General features: G+C 49.8%; 1 protein-coding gene across 2 annotated transcripts in view; it reads right to left on the minus strand.

The window, feature by feature from the left end:
* SCARF1 (scavenger receptor class F member 1) overlaps positions 1–24,005 on the minus strand; it is a 29,614-nt gene continuing 5,609 nt past the window's right edge. For both annotated transcript variants that reach the window (XM_075013489.1, XM_075013488.1), the window contains exons 6-12: positions 23,292–23,510; positions 22,323–22,451; positions 22,136–22,239; positions 4,128–4,248; positions 3,440–3,564; positions 3,026–3,166; positions 1–1,924 (exon numbers count right to left, since the gene is read on the minus strand). In XM_075013489.1, the coding sequence (XP_074869590.1) occupies positions 852–1,924; positions 3,026–3,166; positions 3,440–3,564; positions 4,128–4,248; positions 22,136–22,239; positions 22,323–22,451; positions 23,292–23,510 (1,912 nt within the window). In that variant the 3' untranslated portion in view covers positions 1–851. The remainder of the gene's footprint in view (positions 1,925–3,025; positions 3,167–3,439; positions 3,565–4,127; positions 4,249–22,135; positions 22,240–22,322; positions 22,452–23,291; positions 23,511–24,005) is intronic.

Raw genomic sequence — 24,005 nt, forward strand, 5'->3', positions numbered from 1 at the left:
CTGCCAAGAAAAGGGCCCCAGAGCTGGGAATCAGAGTAGAGGTGGGCCCAGGTCCCTACCAGCTGGAGAAGTGGCATAGCTGCAACAGAATCAGAAGACTGTAATTTCATATGAAGTAACTTTGACATGCCTCCCATCCTTGGAAGAGGAAACAAACATGGCAACCAAGCTGAGGGGTCAAGTCATAAGGAAGGAGCCCCTTGAGTGGCAGACAAGAGGTACGGCCAAAGCCCAGCCTAATACAGAGCTAATCCCCCAGAGGGCATGAGCAGGCAGCAGTAGCAGTGGGTGCCCGCCAGTGACAGGGCCCATATAAGTACCTGACTCAAAGGAGAGGTAACCTGTCAAGGATCATGACACTTCATGTGCATCAGCTGTCTGTGGCACTCCACCACCATTCAGACTCCTGAACCTCACATGGCTGCTGTTTTCCTCAGACATGACCTTGTCTTGCTGGTCAGTCCAGCAAGCTAAGAGCAGTCACCAAATGAACATATCACTTGTATTGCAGGTGTCTGAACTGACTTGTCTGCAGCGCAGTCCTGCCATGGCAAGACCAATATGGAAGCCAGGAGGGCAAGTTGCCTTATTTGAATATTAACATACAATGCAGAACCCAACTCTGCAGGACACACACCGATTTAATGGTCATAACAGGCAACTGTCTAGTTCATGTGGCATTCTGGGAGGTAAAATTCTGGGTGCCCCAAAGAACAGACGTTGCATACCTAGCACTCTCCAGTCACTCGTGGCCTGCCCTGCGATGTGCACTGCTGTCTCTGGCCACACCTCCATCATGATGACAAACACAGTTCTGCAATAGAGGCAGGATTTGGGTGCCAGGGTGGTTTTCAGGTGTTGGCCTCACAGTCAGGGGAGGTAGCAAGAGACTCATATGAAGTACAGCAATTTGGAGACACATTTTCATATTTTGGTTCATCCTCAACAACAGCCTGCTCATTTGTTTCTAGGCGTCTGGCTTCTTCAAGGCTGTCACTCTTCTTGGGGTCCCCTGTGACCTCAGATTCTTCTTCCTGGGCCTCTAGCTTTTTAAATACAGGAGATGAAGGGTGGAGAGGTTGTCTCCTCACAGGAGCATCAATCTGGTGTCTATCTGTGAGAAGCTCAGGTAACTCAGAGGGCTCCAGACCTGTTAGCTGGGAGCTCTCCTTGTGTGGAGGGACTGTCTGGGCTAATGGGTCTCTGGAGTCCCTTTCTGGGCCCTGGGTCCTGCGGGGAGGTTTCTGGATGCTTTCCGTGTTTTTCCTCACTGTGGGCTCCTCCCTGAACACCCTTTTTACTCTCTGGAAGCTACCCAAGCGTTTCAGTACAGCCTGCACTGTCCCCTCTCTGCCTCCACTGGCACTCTCATTGGGCTTGGCCACTCGGCCTGCTGTCCCCACAGTCACATAAATGGTTGTGACATGCTGCTCCTTCCCCGTAACACCTATAGTATTTGGATGCAACGCTGCCTCAAGGGCCTCGACTCTCTGGGCCACATGTCTGCCACTGGACCCTGCCTTCCAGCAACCTCCTGGGGTATTTGTGGGGGAGGGCCAGTGACAGTCCTCAGCCTCAAGGATGGGTTCTGTGTTTTCATAACAGTCACCTGCCGACCCACCCTGCTGGGGCCTCTCCTCTGGCTCAGCATGGGACTGGTGAGAAGGAAGTTTGGTGAGACCCCAGGAGGCTTTGGGCTTCCGAGTGGTATTCGGTGTCTCCACTGAGCCTTTTCCACACTGAGGGCCAAATTTGGTTCCTTCTGCAAAAGACACTGAGGGCCTCTTAGCTCTGGCAATGCTGGATGTGCGGGGGATCGTGGAAGGCTGGGAGACATCCTCAGAGTTAAATGCTGATGCGTCAGGAAATTCGTGACACTTAGAGCTGCCCTCTTGAAGCTCAAAGCTGCGTGCTGCAGGAACGTCTAGAGAACGAAGGAAGGGAAGGATAGTTAGGTTGCTCCTCTACTCTGCCCTCAGGCTTCCCAGAGCTAAGTCACCAGCACACTGACTGGCTTCTCCTTGGCTCAGGGCCCAAGATTAGAGCACGTGGCCTTTATCCCCTTCGCCTTGACCAGGAGCTTCTAGCGACTAGGTCAGGGTGGGAAAACTTCTTGCTATCAAGGACCTCTGACCCACATAAAAATCATTCGGGGCCACATACCTGTGCGAAGCAAAGAAACCCCAAACAAATGAACACGCACCTCAGTGGCCTGGCCCCAGAGAAACAACCAACCAACCAGATGACACACAGACACATTCAGGGTGCCAGAGCTCCCTCACCCTCCAGCCAGATCCAGTCCCGGGGTCCCTTGATCCAGTCCAGGGCAAGGCCTGGGGCTTCCCTTCCCCACTGCAGCAGTGCAAGTCAGCACTAGTGCTCCAGCACTGCGGTGGAGGGGGCAAGGTAGGTAGACTTGCAGTGGGGCTGGAACACTAGCACTGGCTTTCCCCACTGCAGGGAGGGAAGGGAAACCCTGAGCTTCGCTGCAGGCCAAATCAAGGGAAGTGGTGAGGCCAGATCTGTCCTGTGGGCCATAGGTTCCCCATTGCTGGAATAAACTATCCAGAATTGGCACCCTTGGGGTTTGCACTGCCTTATTTACTCCCCGTCTTGGGTCTAGCTTGGTGACATGAGTGCTGAGTTAAGCATTATGCACTGATGCCTTCAAGGGGGTCTTAACTGCAGGAGCTATGGAAGCACAAACAGCTGCACGAGCTCCAAACTTATTAGAGGGACTGAATTGTGGGGACATGTAGCTCTGGCACATACCACAGTATACTTCCATTTTACACTAAACTGATGGGAAGGCCTGAAGCAGAGCTCAGCCTCCCCATATGGAAAGGAATATAAAGAACTAAATATAATGGGGGCCTGTGTGTATGACAAGCCCCTCCCCATACGCATTCATGCAATGAGCAGGTGCATCCCATTGGCGCTCTGCACAGGGGTGACTTTCAGCACCACAGAGCAAAGGAAACGGGGAAAGTCCTAAGGAAATGATGAGATAACTGGTCAGCATTACCTTCTCTGGCAGGGATACAGTAGGCTGGGCCTTCATCATCAGTGTCAAAGGAGGAGGAGAAGGAGCTGTCTGAGGCCCAGGCTGCAGAAGGTGGTTCAATGAAGCTGGGATTGAAGGGAATCTCTGTGTCATAGTGAGACACTGGAAGAGAAGCAAGAATATGAGAAGAATCCATCTCTCAGTACCCCATAGTGGTCTGCCTATGTTCTAGTCTGTACGGTATCAGGGATGCCACAGCCTGCATGTTCTGTGGGGCAGTCACCTGGCACAGCTTGTTCATTTGCACCCTATGGCACTTACATTGTGAATGTAATGAGATATAGTTCCTACTCTGAAGAGCTCTGAAGACACAGACGAAGCAGAGCATAACAAAGAGTGCATCAATCGGATTAATGCAAATAATCCTGCTCTTACCTGTGACTCGGGGAAGCTTATAGCCCCTAAGTGAGAGGCAAGGTAACATGGAACTGAGATTTGCCAGCACCCCCTGCACACGATGCTTCATTCTGAAGACTGCATCACCATCAACAACAGCCATCCTCAGAAAGAAAGAACAGAAATGTGGATCAGAGGAGACTGGCTTTCCAGTTCAACAGAGTGCTCTCTTGTCATGCTGAGACATGGAGCTGAAATGTGTTTAGTGGAAGCCCGCATATGGGGCAGCCCCATTTCTGACCAAGTCCTGAAGCCTTTGAGTCATGGGATAATTTATCCTGTATACAGAATGACGTGTCAAATAAGGAAAAGTATACTGAAGTAACATGCAATTCTGAAGTAATTCCCTGCCAGGCAATAGAACCCAAGAAAGATGTTAATAACTCTATTTGCCTTGTGGATAATTTTAATTGACCAGAAATATTTTCTCTTGCTTCTAGGACATCTCAGGAGCACTGAGTCTCAAGCAAGTGGCTCTTCTTTTTTGCAGACACATTTCTACAGCACTTGACACTTTTTGGCAGGGCTTTTTCAGTGCCAGTACTTGCTAGTACTGAGTACCGTCGCCTTGGCAGCCCCAGCCATGGGATTGGCTGGGGTGGGGAGCCAGCTGAGTAGTCTCCCTTTTTTTTTTTTTTTTTCCATAACAAACAAGGAGCTGCCATACCTGTCTCTGGCGTCCAACTGGCTGGTTCCACAGCAACAGCAACAGCAACAGCAGGTGATGCAGAGCAATAGGAGTAATGGGATGACAATACCAGCTATCAGGGCTGCCTGTTGCCTTGATCCTGCATGGAGAAACAGTGTAGAACAAAGTGAAATTCTTACTTGGCTGGCAAGTTCAGAGCACTGGGAAAGCCACCCTGGAAGATCTCTGATTTGGGGACCTGCCTTAGTGGTCTCAGAATGCACTAAACAGACCCAATCCTATCCAAATCACCCCATTTATACAGCTCCACATCATAAGGAAAGTTAGGGAACTCAGCCCAGATCAGTCCCCAGAACCAGCACATCTTTTGGTATGCACAGAGAGAGAGTCTCTCTGAAGGAGCCCAGGGCTTTCCTCCTGCATGGGTGGCAGGCACTCAGGACAGGATAAGATGTGCTCAGGGTAGTTTGTTCCCATATGCAGTTCCACCATAATACCAAAAACACCATTCACATTACAGGAGAGTGTCTCTCCACCAGGCACAGCCCTGTTAACAAAACACTGAGTGGGAATGTATCTGTACACTAAAGTCAAGTGGACTCTACTCCAGACACATTTTCTATGCTAATGAATATTGGATTCACTATGGTACATTCAGGAAGACAAGGGCTTGCACTCTAAGGTCAGGCATTGGGTCATCTACCAGTTGTTTGGCTTGAGAAGATGCCAGTGCCAGAGGCTTCAGATGAAAGCAAAGGGTCTCTAAACAAACGAGCAGAATTACCCTTCCTAAGTCTCCTACTCAATTTCAAATGTTCTCCTCCAATTATTCAGATGCATTTCCACATGTTTAGAACCTGGATCCACACAGGGATAATAAACCAAGTCTGAGTGCTTCTCCCTAGAACAAGTATGCCCTTCAATCAACTGCTACAGGCCAAGGAATTCTTCATCTACCTACAAACAAGTGACTTTACAATCAAGTATGGATCCATCTGTCTGCTGTAATTTCATGTGACAAACACCATCACTCTAAACACAGCTAACCATTTTATAGTTCCACTCTTATGTACCCTTGATGAATACTATAGATGAAAATATCAACCTGTGCTAGAAGATGGGAACAAGGACACAGGGACAGAAATATCAAAGGCCCAAGCACAAGATTAAGGAGCTTGTTCCCTTAATCTTTAAACACATGGGCTATGTTTTCTCCACTAACTTCGAGTCCCAAACCCACCTGTTGGGGCACTTAGGTCTGGCATGACAGCTGCATGCAGCTACACAGGGATGGGCAGTGAGACGAGGTTACAGCATGTCATTGACCTGAATTTATGGGGTAGGGATTATGGCTCACCACTAACCTCCTCTAACCAGAAGATATTTAGGTTCCTGTCCCAATTCTGGCTACAGAAAGTTCTATTTTGGAAAAGGAATCTTGAGTTGCATGGCAAGGACACTTTAAATGAGAACAATGCCAAATTGTTAAAACCTTTACTAAAATGAATGAAAGAATAATAAATGTTATGAAACACAGGGTTAGGTTACAAGGCAAACAGCGAACATGAGCAGCTAACAGGGAGTTTACCCCATACCTATTTTCCTTTTCTTATACAGAACAACAAGAAGTCTTGTGGCACCTTATAGACTAACAGATATTTTGGAGCATAAGCTTTCGTGGGCAAAGACTCACTTCATCAGGTGCATGAGTGGGAGGGTGGTTTCAGAGGGGTATTTAAAGAGTGGGGTCCCCATAAAGGGGGCGGGCCAGAGCTGACAAGGTCTATTCAGCAAGGTGCAAATGGCTCAGTATGAATAGTACTTATCAAAAGAGGAAAAAACAAGTCAGATCAAACAGGGGGATGTGAGCCTTTGTCAGAGTCTAATGGGAAGATATTAACACCCAGGGCAGAGAAGCTACCTTTGTAAGCTGCGAGCCGTTCCCAGTCTCTGTGTAATCCTTGGTTAATGGAGTCAAATTTGCAAATAGATTGCAATTCAGAGATTTCTCTCTCCATTTGGTTTTTGAAATTTCTTTGTTTCAGGACTGTCACCTTTAAATCTGCCACTGAGTGTCCAGGGAGATTATTATACAGTGTTTCTCTTGTGCCCTTCAAGGCAGCACTAGAAACAAAGTTTGTTTGGAGCAAGTAGTGAGTCTTGCATTGGTAATGGAACTCTTGCTTGTTTTGATTGTAGCTTTGACTCTTGCTCTGTTTTTAGGTTAGAGTATGATCCATGTTTGAAGCTAGTTTTCAATTTAGCTGTGACAGTAGTCCTCTTGCTATCTTTGAAAGTACCAGAGTTTTTAGCTTAGCCTTTTCCCTTCTTTTCCAGCTATTGTTTTGCCTTGCTTTCAATGTAGTACTCTTGCTATGTTTGAATGTAGCTTCCTGCCTGTGTTGAAAGTAGTTATCAGTCTATCATTGATTGTAGTTTTCTCACTATCTTTGAACATAACTCAGTTTTCAGCTCTACTTTTTACCTAGGTTTGTAGGTAATGTTCAGTGTGTCTTTTAATGAAGTACTCTCTCTTCTTTTGAATGTACATTAGAATGTAGCTCAATTTTCAGCCTAAACTCCGGTCTATGCAGGTGACAGGGAGTTTGCCTGGGCGTGTGCCTTAGGGAGGAGCCCCATACCTATTTTCCCTCTCTTATACAGTGTTTCTCTTGTGCCCTTCAAGGTGGCACGAGAAACAAATAAGGGATCTCTGAAAAGGGAAAAAATGGACAGTGACATGACTCTGCTGTTGTGACCTGCATGGCATGTGCCATGTTTGTCTTCCTCCCGAATGACAGGAAGGATTTTCTATGTGCCAAGTGTAAGCTGGTAGCCATTTTAGAAGAGAAGATTGAAGGACTTGAGGCGCAAATATCAACCCTCAGGTCCATCAGGGAGGGTGAAGACTTTCTGGATAGAAGGCAACAGATAATACCGCAGGAACAGGAGGCTGCCCCAAACAAGGAGGAGAACTGGAAGTATGTTACCACCAGGAGGAGAAAACCAGTCCAGGTCTCTCCAATTCCAGTGGAGATAAATAACTGCTTTCAACCTCTCTGCACAGGTGATATGGAGGAGATAACTGCGCCTGATACCTCACAGGGATTGGATCTGAAAGAGTCCCCACGGTTTCTAAGGCATAGGATGCACAGTCCTAGGGATGGGGGTTCTATGACCACCACCCCTAAGAAAAAAAGACGGGGGTCGGGGACTTCCTCCTAAGAGGGACAGAGTCATCCATCTGCCGTCCAGACCTAGAATCCCAGCAAGTTTGCTACTTGCCTGGAGCTAGAATCTGGGATATTACAGAGTCCCTGACAAAAATCGTTAAACCTGTAGACTATTACCCCTTCCTACTTCTCCATGTAGGAACCAATGATACAGCCAAAAGCAACTTTGAAGAGCTCATGGAGGATTACGTAACCCTAGGAAGGAAGATCAAGGAATACGGAGCACAAGTGGTGTTCCTGTCTATCCTCCCTGTGGAAGGAAGGGGGCTGCGTAGGGATCATCGAATCACAGAGGTAAACATGTGGTTGCGTAGGTGGTGTAGCAGGGAAGGATTTGGTTTCTTCAACCATGGGATTCTTTTTTGTGAACAGGGATTGCTGGGAAGAGATGGGATCCGCCTAACGAAGAGAGGAAAGAGCATCTTTGTGGGCAGGCTTGCAAACTTAGTGAGGAGGGCTTTAAACTAGGTTCTTCGGGGGAAGGTGACACAAGCCCTGAGGTAAGTGGGGAAGGAGGAGAGAACAATCAAGATGGTTTCCTGGGTGAAGAGGAGAAAGTGGGTCAATCAGCCGCTTCTCTAAGATGCTTGTACACTAATGCCAGAAGCCTAGGGAACAAATAGGAAGAATTAGAGGCCCTGACGCAGTCAAAGAAGTGTGAAGTGGTTGGAATAACGGAGACTTGATGGGACGATTCGCGTAACTGAAGCACGGTCATGTAAGGTTATAAACTGTTTAGGAAGGACAGATGGGGAGAAAAGGAGGAGCTGCACTCTATGTGAGGGAGAAGTATGATTGCTCAGAGCTCCAGTATAAGGAGGGAAAAAATCCAGTTGAGTGTCTTTGGGTTAAGCTTAGAGGCAGAAGTAACAGAGGTGATGTTGTAGTTGGTGTCTGCTATAGACTGCCAGATCAGGGAGATGAGGATTTCTTCAGTCACCTAAGTGAAGCTTCCAAATCACAGGCCCTGGTTTTCATGGGAGACTTTAGTCATCCGGACATTTGTTGAGAGACCAATACAGCAGCATGCAGACAATCCAGGAAGTTTTTGGAGAATGTTGGGGATAATTTCTTGGTATAAGTGCTGAAGGAACCAACCAGGGGCCATGCGCAACTTGACCTGCTACTCACAAACAGGGAAGAACTAGTAGGAGAAACAGAAGTGGGTGGAAACCTGGGCTACAGCGACCATGAGATCATAGATTTCAGGAACTGGACAAAAGGAAGAAGGGTGAGAAGTAACATACAGACGCTTGATTTCAAAAGAGCAGACTTTGACTCCTTGAGAGAACTGATGAGCAGGATCCCTTGGGAAATGAGGATGAAGGGGAAAAGAGTTGAAGAGAACTGGGAGTATTTTGAAGAAGTCTTACTGAAGAAACAGGAACAAACCATCCCGCTGCATAATAAGAAATGCAAACATGGTAGGCAACCAGCTTGGCTTAACAGGCAAATCCTTAGTCAGCTTAAACTCAAAAAGGATGCATACAAGAAATGGAAACGTGGACAGTTGACTAAGGAGGAGTATAAACATACGGCTGGAGAATGCCGGGGAGTAATCAGGAAAGCGAAAGCACAATTGGAACTGCAGCTGGCAAGAAATGTGAAGAGTAACAAGAAGGGTTTCTACAGGCATGTTAACAATAAATGGGTTATCAGAGAAGGTGTGGGGCCATTACTGGATGAGAGAGGTAACCTAGTGACAGATGATGTAGGAAAAGCTGAAGTACTCAAATGTTTTCTTTGCCTCAATCTTCACAGACAAAGTCAACTTCCACATGACGGTCCTAGACAATGCAGTATGGGAAGGTGGAGGGCAGCCATCTGTGGGGAAGGAACAAGTTCTGAACTATCTAGAAAAACTAGATGTACACAAATCCAAGGGTCTGGATTTAATGCACCCAAGGGTACTGAGGGAGTTGGCAGATATCATTGCTGAACTTTTGGCCATTATCTTTGAAGGAGGCCTGACCAGCCAGCAGCTCTCTCTACAAGAAGGGAGCTCCCAGCGAACAAGGGGTGAGCAGCGAACAGGGGGCAGCAGCTAACAGGGAAGGGAGTTTGCCTCTGGGCAAAGCGTCCTAGAGGAGCTTGGGTATGGTGTTCCACCTGTGCCCTGCAAGGCACCACTACCAGGAAAAGGAGTCTCTGAAGAAAAGAGCCTGAAGAGCAATGGGGGAAGGTGGACCTGGGGGCACTGAGAGCAGCTGGGGGGAGAGGGGCCAGAGCAGTGAGGAGGGCGGACATGGGAGCAGATGGGGGTAGTGGGTTGGGGAGGGTCCTATGGTGATGGTAGCTGGGGCGGGGGGTGAAAGGTAGGGAGGAGGGTCCCGGGGATATGAGGTCATGGCTCCACAGGGAGCTATGGTGACCCGTGGTGACAGGGAGGTATGAAGTAGTAGGATCCTTAACCACATTCTCCACACCCCACTGCCTTGTGGGTTATCCTGGGAAGGAGAAAGGCTAAGGGAGTGAACCCTGACAGAAAATCCGGATTGGAGTCCGAAGGCGGTTCGGTGTCAACTTCTGGCACTGTCCCGGCAACTCCTGCAGGTGAGCTGGTACCAGATGTGGAGGTTATCCTCTCCTTTGGACCATATCAGTAAAGCCAAGAGGGGGACACTGGTGTCTGGGCAGCCCAGAGTCTCCATAACAAATGCCCAGACTCGCGCCCGGAGAGGTACTCCGGCATCGCTGAACAGCGTTGCGTCAACACGGGAGGCAACAGATACCGGTTATAAGCTCTTGCTCGATTGGCGTAGGGAATGAGCGCCAGGGGTTGCCTTCGACGGTGGGAGAGCTCCTCGCATATCACTGGACAGTCACCGCCCGCCTCAAGCTGGGCAGCCCCCAGCCAATAGGGTACTGTCCCGCCACAGTTCACCTGCCTCGCTGGGTGCGTGAGGCTTAAGGTTCCTGAACCTGACAAGTGACTGAAATTTGGGCACCAGGCACACCAATAAGAAAATCAACAAGAAATGAGAAACATCAACAATTCAAGCTTGCTTGCTGGAATGTGCGGACCATGCTGACCGGCTTGACTGAAGATCTTCAGGCCATCAGTGACACCCGAAAGACCGCTGTCATCAACGAGGAACTGAAGAGGCTCAGAGTTGATATCGCTGCACTGCAAGAGACGCGACTAGCAGATTCGGGATCTCTAAAGGAAAAGGACTACACCTTTTTCTGGCAGGGTAAAGCCCAAGAAGAACCCAGAGAGCATGGTGTTGGCTTTGCTGTCAGAAACACCCTTCTACAAATGGTGGATTTAGTCATGGGCGGATCAGAAAGACTTCTTCGGATCACGCTTCAAACTTGCGCCGGTCCTGTCCACCTGATCAGCGCTTATGCCCCAACCCTGTACGCCACACCAGACGTAAAAGACAAGTTCTACGACGTGCTTAGTGCTGCTGTAGTGCAAATACCTGCTCGTGAACAACTCTACATCTTGGGTGACTTCAATGCAAGAGTTGGAGCTGATTGGGCCTCATGGCCTTCCTGCTTAGGACACTTCGGTGTGGGAAAAATGAATGACAATGGACAGCGTCTCCTTGAACTGTGCACGTACCACAATCTGCATCACAAACACATTCTTCCAAACGAAGCCACAGCACAGAGTGTTGTGGAGACACCCATGCTCGAAGCACTGGCATCAACTAGATGTGGTCATCACTAGGCGTAATAACCTCAAAAACGTCCTTCTGACACGCAGCTATCATGGTGCTGACTGTGATACAGATCACTCGCTAGTTTGCTCCAAGCTCAAGCTGAGACCCAAGAAGCTGTACTGCTCTAAACCTGCTGAAAGGCCCCGCATTGACGCCAGAAAGACGGCAAACTCGGAGAAAGCTGAAAAGTTCAGAGACCCTCCAGGAAAATCTGCGCAGCGGCTCTGGGGGTGTCGATGCAACATCCAAATGGCAACATCTGAGGGATGCAGTTTACAACACAGCTTTGTCGGTGTTTGGAAGAAGAGCTAGAAACACGAACGACTGGTTCGAAGCTAACTCTGATGAGATGATTCCAGTCATTGAAAAGAAGCGCGCTGCACTCCTGGAGTACAAACGCTCACCGAGCCAGAGTACCCAGCAAGCACTTAGAGAGGCCAGAAGAACAGTACAGCAGACAGCCAGGCGCTGTGCCAACAACCACTGGCTCCAGCTATGCAGCAGCATCCAGACCTGTGCCGACTTTGGTAATCTCAGAGGAATGTACGAGGGTATGAAGAAGGCATTAGGACCCACCCAGAACAAGATGGCACCTCTGAAATCCAAATCTGGTGAAGTCATCGCTGACAAAGCCAAACAGATGGAGTGATGGGTTGAGCACTACTCCAAGCTGTATTCATGCGAGAACGTTGTGGTTGACGCAGCCCTCGATGCTGTCGAGCTCCTACCAGTAATGGACGAACTGGATCAAGAACCGACTGTGGATGAACTGAAGACAGCCATCGACAGCATTGCAGCAGGAAAGGCCCCTGGTCAGGATGGTATACCACCAGAGGTAATCAAATGTGCCGCGGACACACTCCTGGAACCCCTGCATGAGCTACTGTGCCTGTGCTGGAAAGAGGGTGAGGTTCCACAGGATATGCGTGATGCTAACATTGTAACGTTGTATAAGAACAAAGGAGACAGAAGTGACTGCAACAACTACCGTGGAATCTCCCTCCTAAGCGTCACTGGTAAACTGTTCACTCGCGTCATCCTTGGCAGACTCCAGAAGATTGCTGAGAGGGTGTACCCCGAATTGCAGTGTGGATTCCGCACAGAGAGGTTTACCGTTGACATGGTCTTCTCTCTAAGGCAGCTGCAGGAGAAGTGCAGGGAGCAGAGAAAGCCACTCTACATAGCCTTCATTGACTTGACCAAGGCTTTTGACTTGGTCAGCAGGGATGGTCTGTTCAAACTGCTCCACAAGATAGGCTGTCCTCCACGGTTACTCAAGATGGTCCAGTCGTTCCATGAAAACATAAGAGGAACCATCCAATATGACGGCGCATTATCGGATGCTTTCAGAATCAGGAGTGGCATCAAACAAGGATGCGTGCTTGCTCCGACATTGTTCGGGATCTTCTTCGCACTCCTCCTGAGGCATGCCTTTGGATCTTCAACAGAGGGCATCTTGCTGCACACAAGATCTGATGGGAAACTGTTTAACCTTGCAAGGCTGAAAGCTAAGTCTAAGGTGTGAGAAGTCCTCATCAGAGACATGCTGTTCGCAGACGATGCTGCTGTAGTGTCTCACACAGAAGACCAGCTTCAAAAACTGCTGGATCGGTTCTCCAAAGTGTGCAAGGACTTTGGGCTTACCATCAGCCTAAAGAAGATGAACGTACTCGGTCAGGATGTTGCTGAATCCCCATCAATCAGCACTGACAACTATATGTTAGAGATCGTCCATGAGTTCGTTTACCTCGGGTCCACCATCACTGACACCCTGTCGTTGGACACTGAGCTAAATAGGAGGATCGGAAAAGTGGCCACAACTCTGTCCAGACTCAGCAAGAGTGTGTGGAATAACAACAAGCTGTACACTCACACCAAAATGCAAGTCTACAGAGCCTGCATCCTCAGTACCCTCCTTTATGGCAGCGAGACTTGGACCTTGTATGCCCATCAGGAAAAGAGGCTGAACGTCTTCCACTTGTGCTGCCTCAGGCGCATCCTTGGAATATGATGGAAGGACAGAGTTACCAACACCGCTGTCCTCGAGCAAGCTGGAATCCCAACCATGCACACCCTCCTCAGGCAGCGTCGACTCCGCTGGCTTGGCCACGTCCACAGGATGAACGATGGAAGGATTCCAAAAGACATCCTGTATGGTAAGCTAGCCTCTGGCAAAAGACCTCCCGGACGCCCCCAGTTGTGTTACAAAGATGTCTGCAAGAGAGGCCTCAGAGAGGTAGACATCGAGCTGGACAACTGGGAAGAACTAGCAGACGACTGCAGCAGATGGAGGCAGGGGTTACACAAGGGCCTGCAGAAGGGCAAGTTGAAGATCAGACAGCTAGCAGAGGAGAAGCGAGCACACAGAAAGCACAATAAGGACTTGCCAGATACCCACTACATCTGCAAGAGATGCAGCAAGGACTGTCACTCTCGTGTGGGTCTTTATAGTCACAATACACGCTGTAAATGAAGTCCTCAATTGAAACTTTAAAGGGCGCGATCCATAGTCTATGCAGACTGAAGGATGGCTACTATCTTTGAAGACTCTTGGAGATTGGGGGAAATACCGGATGACTGGAAAAAGGCAAACATTGTGCCCATCTTTAAAAAACGAAAGAAGGACAATCCAGGGAACTACAGACCAGTCAGCCTTACCTCAATCCCTGGGAAAATAATGGAGGGAATCCTCCAGGAATCCATTTTGGAGCACTTGGAAGAGGGGAAAGTGATCAAAAATAGCCAACATGGATTCACCAAGGGCAAGTTGTGCCTGACCAATCCAGTTAGCTTCTATGATGAGGTAACAGGCTCTGTGGACATGGGGAAGTCAGTGTATGTGATATACCTTGACTTCAGCAAAGCTTTTTATACAGTCTCCCACAACATTCTTGTCCATAATTTAAGGAAATACGGATTGGATCCTTGGACTATAAGATGGATAGAAAGCTGGCTTGACAGTCGGGCCCAACGGGTAGTGGTCAATGGCTCAATATCTGGATGGTGGTCAGTTTCAAGTGGAGTGCTGCAAGGCTTGGTTCTAGGGCCAATGCTGTTGGACATCTTTATTAATGACCTGGATGAGAGACTGGATTGCACCCTCAGCAAGTTTGAAGATGACACAAAACTAGGGGGAGAGTAGATAGGTTGGAGGTAGAGAGAGAATCCAGAGTGACCTGGATAAATGGGAGGACTGGGCCAAAAGAAATACGATGTGGTTCAACAAGGAGAAGTGTAAAGTCCTGCACCTGGGGTGGAAGAATCCCAAGCATTGTTACAGGCTGGGGACCGACTGGCTCAGCAGCAGTATGACGGAATGGGACCTCGGGGTTATGGTGGACAAAAGGCTGGATATGAATAAACAGTGTGCCCTTGTAGCCAAGAACGCTAACGGCATACTAGAATGCATTAGGAGGAGCATTTTGAGCAGATCTAGAGAAGTGGTTGTTCCCCTCTATTCATCACTGGTAAGGCCACATCTGGAATAGTGTGTCCAGTTTTGGGCCCCCCAGGTATAAAAAGGATGTGGATGTGCTGGAGCAGGTACAGTGCAGGGCAACAAAAATGATTAAGGGGCCGGAGCACAAGACCTATGAGGACAGCCTGAGGGATTTGGGCTTCTTTAGTTTACAGAAGAGAAGACTTAGGGGTGACTAAATAGCAGCCTTCAACTTCCTGAAGGGGAGCTCTAAAGAGGAGGGTGAGAAACTGTTCTCAGTGGTGTCAGATGGCAGAATAAGGAGCAATGGTCTGAAGTTGAAGAAGGAGAGGTGTAGGTTAGATATTATGAAAAATTATTTCACGAGGAGAGTGGTGAAGCATTGGAATATATTGCCTAAAGAGGTGGTAGATTCTCTGTTCCTCAAGGTTTTTAAGTCCTGGCTGGAAAAGGTCCTGGCTGGGATGACTTAGTTGGGGTTGATCCTGCTTGAAGCAGGGGGCTGGACTAGATGACCTCCTGAGGTCCCTTCCAGCCCTAGGATTCTATGATTTTACAGGCAATAATACAATGTTATGACTTACTTGCTGTGTCTACCCTACAAAAATAACTTCAAAGTCAATTACTTCGAAGTAAGCTACTTCAAAGTTAAGCATCTACACACACCGTACTTCGAAGTTAAACTTCAAAGTATGGCACTACTCCATTCCCAGGAATGGGGTAAGGACTTCGAAGTCAGAGAAAACGTGTGTAGACTCTGCTGGCTACGTTGATGGAGTGCTTAACTTCAGAGTTAGTTCCTAGTGCAGACGCACCCATTGTGGTAACATTTTTATGGTAAAGAATGATTTAGCCTAGCATAGTCAGGCCCTTCCCTGAAGAGCCAGTGGTGAGAGGCAGAGGACCCGACTCATCACTAGCATGCCTGATGAATTCAATGGTTCAAACAGGCAGAGTGGTGAGTGGCTAAGCCAAAGTACAAAGGCAGAAGCTGACGAACGAATGATGACCTCCTGTGATCCCTACCATGATTATTTGATAAGGCCCTGGTATTGCTTAACTCAGGCCCAACACACCATGCCCAAATCTAATTTTCTCACCCTAATCAATTCTGGGGTATACTTACTCCAGAGTTACCATATTATGACACCTAGGCTGTGTCTACAATTGCATTCCTCTTTCAGTACACAAGCAGTCCAGGTTACCTTTGGCTTTACTTGTAATCTACATGTTCTCTGGCACACCCAGTGCTCATCAACCGGTTCTAGACACCAGGCAGACACTAGATAAACAAATTCCACTCTGTGTTTGGCTCCTCCATTCAGTTCCCCAAAGCCAAGGAGAAATGGGAAGACCATGCTGATCTATGCCAAAGGTTACAAGCACTTCTACTCACTCACTTTAGCTAACCAATCAAAATACAGACCTGTCAGTTTTTGCATTACAGGCAAATACTCTGGATAACTATGTCTGGTTATGGTGACTAACCACCCGTGGAATGCTTAAAGACAGCCCCCTGAAAATATGATTGAGTGGTAGCAAGATATAGTAATTAGCATAAATCAGCCCAAGAAAGAAGCATGTCATATGGTATAGCAGGCTGTCAACTTAACCTTATGGCCACAATGGAAACCAAAGCCACTGAAATGAGAGAAGACAGAGCACATCTCCCTGATCTACAGTGGCAGAGGAGAAATGGGGATGGAGTTTCTTGGAGGCTTGTGTTGCATGACACTGTGTGGAGCATCTTTGCTAGGGACCAGCCTGCACTCTAGAGTCCAGAGGGCAGTTTGGCTTCCACAGTAACTTTGGTGTCTTGCAGGGTTTCTATTTGGCAAGCGCGAACCAACTCGTCATTCCAGGCAGGAGAAAAGACAGTTAGTTATCCGTTCTGTAACTTGTGTTGTTCGAGATGTGTTGCTCATGTCCATTCCAAGTTGGGGCTGCACTGGTGCACGCCCAGTCGCTGGAAGCTTTTTGCCCTAGCCAGTAGCTATCAGGTCGGTGAGGCGCCCCTGGAAGTGGCACCGATATGGTGACCATTATATGCACCACCCAATCCCCCCACTCTTCCTCTGCTCAGTTCCATCTTGCTGGCTACTCCAACAGTGGGGAAGGCAGAAGGGTTTTGGGATGGACATGAGCAACACATCTCAAAGAACACCAGTTACGGAACAGGGAACTGTCTTTTCTTCTTTGAGTGATTGCTCATGTGCATTCCAAGTTGGGTGAATATAAGCAATGGTCTACAGGCAGGGTCGGAGCCCTGAAAGAAATGTAGGCCAGCCCTGCCTATGGCAGCATCCCCCGCCTTGCGTGCTGCGTCAAAGCACAGTGAGATGTAAATGTGTGAATTGAGAACCAGGGGTGGCCGCCCTGCAGATGTCCTGGATAGGCACCTGAGCCAAATACACCACAGGGGACACCTGCGCTCTACTGGAGTGAGCCCTGATCAGAGAAGGGAGAACCTCCAAGAGCTTATTACACTCCTTGATGCAAGTTATTATCCAGAAGGAAATCTGCTGGGAGGAGACCATGAATAGTTGCTGCGTCCTTCTAAGGAGCCTAGTCCTGTCCACATAGAATGTCAACGCCCTTCTAACGTCCAAGGTATGACAACATTGCTTCCTTGGTGAGGCATGAGGTTTTGGGTAAAAAAAGGATAAAGAAATGTCCTAGTTAACATGAAATGCAAAGACCACCTTTGGTAAGAACGCAACGTGAGGTCTCAGTCTAAACTTATCCTTGTGAAACACTGTACAAGGGACCCACTGCAAGTGCCCTCAACTCACATACTCTTCTGGCCAAGGTCATTGCCACCAAAAACGCTGTTTTGTAACTCACAAGCAGCAGGGAGCAGGTAGCCAGGGGTTCAAAGGTGGCCCCCATGAGTGTGGCTAACACCAAATTAAGATTCCATGGGGGCAAGGGCACCCAAACCTGAGGCTTGATTCTTTCTAAGCCTTTTCAAAACCTTTTGACTACAGGGTCTGAGAACACAGATGTACCATGACCCGGGTGAAAGGCCGAGATGGCAGCTGGATGCCCCTAACTGAGGAGAGGGAGAAGCTCCATGGGTAGTCTAAAATCATCAGGATGGGGGCTTGCAAGGGAGATAGCCCTCTGTGAGACACCCACACTGAAAACCTTTTCCACTTAGCCACATTGGTCACCATTGCAGAGGGTTTTCTGCTATTTAACAATACTTCCTTTATGGGATCCGAACAGGCCAGCTCCTGGTCTCTCAGTCACGAAGCATCCACACTGTGAGGTGCAGCGATTGGAGACTGGGGTGCTGCAGTTTCCCCCCTTGCTGTGTCAACAGGTCCGGGGGGACTGACAATGGTATCAGCTTGTGAATGGACAGGTGCCGGAGGGTTGAGTACCAGTGCTGGCATACCCATGGCAGTGCCACCAAGATGATCAATGCCCCATCTGACCAAACCCTGAGGAGGACCCTGTGGACTAGCGGAATTGGAGGGAATGCAACACCAGCAGGCCTGACCAGGGAACACTGAAGACATCCGCTTAGGACCCTGGGCTCTGATTGCGGTGAGTGCAAAATGTCCTGCATTTCACATTGATGTAGGAGGCAAACAGGTCCACCTGGGGATGACTCCACTTCTGGAAAACGGAATGAACGACTTCTGGGTGGAATGAACACTCATGATCCATAAAGGACCTACTGAGGTGGTCTGCTAGTGACTTGTGCACACCTGGCAAGTAATGTGGCTGTAACATGATGCCGTGCTGTATGTAGAAATCCCAGAACATCATGTCCTTGTGACACAGGGGAGAGGAGCATGTACCCCCGTTTGTTTATATAGTACATTGCTGTTGTGTTGTCTGTACTGACTGACAGGCAATACCCCACCAGACTGGCCTTGAAGTCACACACACTAGTCTGATGGCCCTGAGCTCCCTCACATTTGAGAGGAGCCGAAGGTCGGAAATGCTCCAAAGAGCCCGGGTTCACAGCTGACCCAGGTTCACTCCCCACCCTGGTCCGAAGAATCTGTTACGAGGGAAAGGGAGGGCTGCTGCGGGGTGAAGGGGACTCCTGAGAGGACAACCTGCTCGTCCAACCACCAGTGCAGGGTCGACAGAGTCCAAGGCAGCACCGTAACCAAGTCTAAAGTGTCTCTTACTGGGCAATACACCAACGCCAGCCATAACCACAAAGGGTGCATTCTCAGTCCAGCATGCTGAACCACAAAAGTGCATGCTGCCATCTGACCCAGTAGGTGCAGACAGCACCTGGCTGTAGTGCTGGGAACTGCCAAGATATCTCTGATGACAAACCCCCATGGTTCCGAGCCTGTCAGCAGGCAGCAATGCCCTGCACACCTGGCATCAAGTTGGGCTCCTACAAACTCTACTGACTGAGACGGTAGCAGTACAGACTTTGCCTCGTTGATCAGGAGACCAAGGCTTCCAAGCATATGACGGATCAGCTGTACATGCTGAAGCACCTGCACCCAAGAGTGATGCTTAACCAACCAGTCGTCCAGGTACGGGAACAGCTGCACCCCTTGCCTGCATAGGCGCGCTGCTACTACTGCCATGCATTTGGTGAAGACCTTTGGGGCTGCAGACAGCCCAAATGGCAGAACTATGAACTGATAAAGGTTCCCGTCTGCCATGAACCTGAAGAACTTCCTGTGAGGAGGGTAAATTGAAATATGCGTCCTGTAAGTCAAGAGCTGTGAACCAATCCCCTCACTCCAGCATCGTGAGCATGAGACCCAGGGATACCATATTAAACTTTATCTTTTTCACAAACTCATTGAGCCCTCTTAGATCTAGGATGGGGCTCAACCCCCCCACTTTTGGAATTAGGAAATAACGGCAATAAAACCCCCTGTCCCTGGAACCTCTGAGGAACTTCTTCTATGGCCCCAGACCCAAGGAGGGATTGCAATTCCTGCCATAACAGGATCTCGCGAGAAGGGTCCCTCAAGAGGCACAGGGAATGGGGTTGGGAAGTGGAGTATGAAGAGAACTGAATGGCATATCCCCTCTCTACTGTACGACAGACCCATCAGTCTGTGGTGATGCTGCACCATATACGGTAGAAGAGGGATAGGAGGAACGAAAAAAGTGGGGATGCTGGAGTGGGTGAAATTAGTTCAACGCTCCCGACCATGCCATCAAAACGGTGGCTTTTTGATGGCCCTGAGGCTGTTGCCTGGAATAGCGCCTGCCTGTCCTGTTCTGCCTTCTGTTACCATCCCTTTGCAGCTGCTGAAATTGTCTCTGCTATAGGTTGGGGTTACAATGCCTTCGCTGGTTAGCAGGTGTATGTGGGCCCAAAGAGTGCAGGGTGGCCCTGGAGTCTGAAAACAGGGTCAGGCCACCAAAGGGGTGGTCGTGAATCATCTGTTGGACCTTGCACGGTAGGTCCGAGACCTGTAGCCATGCCCCCTGCACATGGCAACTCCATATGCCACAACATGAGTAGCAGCGTTCGCAGCATCCAGTGCAACCTGCAGAGCAGCCCTGGGAACCATTTTGTTTTCCTCCACAACTGCTGTGAAGTCCTGCTTGGCTTTGGGTGGCACCAGTTCAGAGAACCTGGATAGGGAACTGACCGTGTTAAAAGCATATCTGGTACCCAGAGCCTGCTGGTTAGCAATTCTTAACTGCAAGCCCCTGTCAAGTAAGTGTTCCTGCCACAGAAGTTCAAGTGCTTAGCAGTTCTATTTTTTGGGCAGGGACCCTGGAAAGCCTTGGTGCTCTCTGTGATTTGCAGCATCCACTACCAGGAAGTTGGTGTGGAGGTAGGTGAACAAATGTTCCTTGCCCTGGGATGGGACAAAGAACCGTCTCATTCCTATGGGCTGTAGGAAGGACGGAAGCAGGGGTCTGCCACTCTGTTTTTGCCTTGGTGGCAATTGTCTTGATTATGGACAGAGCCACCCTGGTAGGTCCCGCAGAGGACAAAATGTCCGTGACAAGGTCTGTCTCCTCACAGACCTCCTCTGCCTGCACCCCCAAGTTTTCAGCCACTCTCCTAAGAAGCTGTTGGAAAGCCCTATCATCCTCCAGTACCAGTAAGGCTGATGACCCTGCCACTGCCTCATTCGGGGAGGAAGACTATGACAACCCCTACAGTTCCATTTGGAGGGGAGGGTAGCAGGGACCTATCCTTGCAACTAGCCCCCCACAGGGATTATGGGATAGCTGGGATGCACCATGTTTAGTATAGGAATGGGTGCCAGCTGGCCAGGAAACCCCACAACTGGTGGCTCAAATGGCACCCGTGCCAGGCCTTGCCCTTGAGCTGGATCAGGTGCCTGGGCTGGTGCCTGCATTACCAGCACTGGAGGGATAGGCACCAAGGTTGTCAGCACCGTTGGGGTCCAGCCCTGCTGCAAAGGGGCCGACGATGGCACTAACGTGGAAACAGGCGGCTCCATGATGTTCACCGGGTCCTGCTGTTGCCCCGGCGGCAGGGTGCCCAGCAACACCGACAGTGCCAAGCGTGGGATTGACGGGGTCCCTGGCACCCTTGAGGTTACCCCCGTGCCCTGGGCCTGTGCCTCGTGAAAGGCCCATGGGATCCAGGAGGCCATGGCCATGCAGCCTGTGAAGCCGGTGGCCAACTCGTATCATCCGAGTGACTGCAGTGCCTGCAATGGCTATGGCGCGACATGCTCATGCTCCCGCTACATCCGGAGCTCAAGTAGAACTAGTCTGATTCCAATACAGACTCTGAAGCAGACGACCACAGGGGGCCACCGGTGTTGGTACCGACGACAACTGCACCAACGCTGGTGCCGGCGCTGGAGCACAGGGCATCTGCAACTGGCTCACCATTGCTCCCGGATGAGATGGCACCACAGCAGGGTGCGCTGGTGCCATGGACTTGTGGCCGCCACACTTTGACGTCAGCGACCTGTGTCTATCATGCCTTCTCTTCTGCTTCGGCTCTGGATATTGACTCCTATGGCACCGAGAAGGTGATGGTGCCTGCACCTGCTCCCAGTGCCAGCAGTCCTTACTCAGCACTGTGATAGGTGGTGCCAGTGCACTTTGCACTGAAGAGGCTCTGCTTCCTGCCCCTGCCAGGGACTCCTGGGGCTGAAGAGCCACCTCCATCAGCAGGACTTTGAGACTTTGGGCCCCATTTTGCAAAGTCCTCAGCTTAAACGTCTTGCAGATCAAGCAACAGTCATGTAAGTGTCCTTCCCCCAAGCAAGTCAGGCAAGCTGAATGGGGGTTGCTCTTGGGGATACGTTTGCCACACTTCGAACAAACGTTATAGCCCGGGGAGCCAGGCGTTCCCTGGCGCCAAGGAGGACGGAAAGCCCCGCCTCAGCTACCAGTTAAGATGAAAAGGCTAACGATCTAACACAAACTATTTACACATATTTAAGAACTATTTACACTATAAACAGGCTACTAGCTTATAAGTTGAGAAGAGAAAGGCAAGAGCTCCAACAACTGGTGCCACACAAAAACAAACTGAGCTGGGGTGGTCGGGCAGTGCGTGTATTGGTTACCATATCGGTGCCACTCCAGAGGGCTCTGACCCCATGGCTACTGGCTAGGGCAAAAAGCATCTGGTGACTGGGTGTGTGCCAGTGCACACCAAACTTGGAAAGCACATGAGCAATCACTCAAAGAAGATGATGCTGGTTAACAGGGAAGGCATGAAAAGGCACAGGACAGAGTATCACTTACTGAGCACACAGTCCCCAGAGTGCGGGTGGCAGGGGCTCCCTGGACATTGGCATGGGGAAGAACAGTTCGCTCCAAAAAACCCCTCTGGGCAGGTCTCATTGCAGCTGACGGGAGAGACAGAGAGAAATGGAAAATGCTGGCTTGGAAAGACTCCCATCCTCTGCCCATTGCACTCCACTTGCTTTACCTGGTGCCCCAGTAGCCAGCCTGGCAGACACATTCCCCAGACACTGGATCACAGCTCCCGTTAACACAGTCTGGACAGGTGAACCGACATCCATCTCCAAATGTTCCAATAGGGCAGGATGCTTCACAGCTGCAGAGAGAGGGGCGAATCTGTCTGCTGACTCATGGAGAAAAGGAGGGCAATGCAGAGGTGCTGTAGTTTAGTTTGAAGGTCAGCTGCTCTGCATTTGTACTGATCTTAATGTTGTTCCAGAGGCCCCTAGCGTCCTGCAAAACTTAACTGAGGATGGGAACCGTGATCTTGCGGTTAGGGCACTAGAGTGGGATCCAGGAGTTCTGGGTTTTTTGCCTGGTTTGGACAGACTCTATGAGTACTGGTGGGAAAGACATTTAGCCCTTGTGTGCTTCAGTTCCCCATGCCTTCCCTAGCTCACAGGAGGGTGACAGGCTGGCTTACTGGAGATACTGCAGGGCAGGGAGCCATAGAGAAGCCTGCAATACAGAAGGCTGATTGTGCTGTGGAGCCCTGCTGGGGATGAACTGTGTGTCTCTGACCTCAGGGCTCTCTGACCTCAGTAAAACAAATACTGTCCTGACAGAGGTTGGCTGCTGTTTGTTTTCATTGTTCTCTGGTATCACAGCTGAGTGAGAGGCTGGACAATCAGCACAGAAAGACATCACCGGTGTCTGAGCACTTTCTTGCTCTGCACACATTAGGCTAGAAGGGAGACTGTGCCACTGAACTGCATGCTGGCTACCCTCCAATCAGAATCCCCAGCTCAGCTGGCAGCGCTGCCCGTCTGCACATGGATAACTACCACAGTGTCTAAGTTTCCTTACTGTGAATGAAGCTTTCAGGCAAATGTTTTGCCCTTTGTGCTCAAGGAAACGCGAGGACAGACGCTGTCTGCTATAACAGAGGACTGAGCTCCGCAAGACAAGCATCGTACAGGCAGGGAGGGATCTGTACCTGAATCCTGTCTTGCCAGGGTCGCAGTTCAAGCAAGCTCCTGTCTCTGGATGACAGGCCTCCCCTTTCCGACAGCTGGGACACACCTGTGCACAGTTCTCCCCATGGTATCCAGGTGGGCAGTGCTGGTTACACAGGGTACCATTCCAGCCAGACTCACATGCCAGGCAGAACCCATCCACAGGAGAGCAGGGCTGGTTCCACTTGCAGTGCCCACAGCTGCACAGTCAGAGGTGGAAAGAACAATCAGCACCGGAGCTGCGGCAACTGTTGTCTCCCATTCCAGACCAAAACAAACAGGACAGAGAACTAGGAGGACTATGCTCTCTGCAGCCAAGGCCAAACACAGTGTGATCCCACCAGCTCTTGGCTCTGGGAACGCAGCCATCTGCTGCGAAGAGAGCTCAGGCCACTGACAGCACAGACAGCCAGTGCTTCCCCACACAGCAGTACGGCAGAGGTATCGGATCCCTCCTCTGAGGCCACTGTCGGCTGCTGGCATTCCTCAGAGGTCCCCTCTGTACAGCTGTGATACATCTGAGTGACAATGGAGGCAGCTACCTGCTACGGATACATCCTACAGAGTGGCACAGGGACGATGGCAGCCCATCATCCCATGAGGTCTTAACAAGAACATTACAGGCTTTCGCAGACATTCCTCTAAACCCCTACTGAATATGACAAAGAAAGAGACCCTCTCTGTGGGCCCTCAGT

Source organism: Carettochelys insculpta, chromosome 19 (genome assembly GCF_033958435.1).
Source record: "Carettochelys insculpta isolate YL-2023 chromosome 19, ASM3395843v1, whole genome shotgun sequence".
In the NCBI taxonomy this organism is placed as follows: Eukaryota; Metazoa; Chordata; order Testudines; family Carettochelyidae; genus Carettochelys; species Carettochelys insculpta.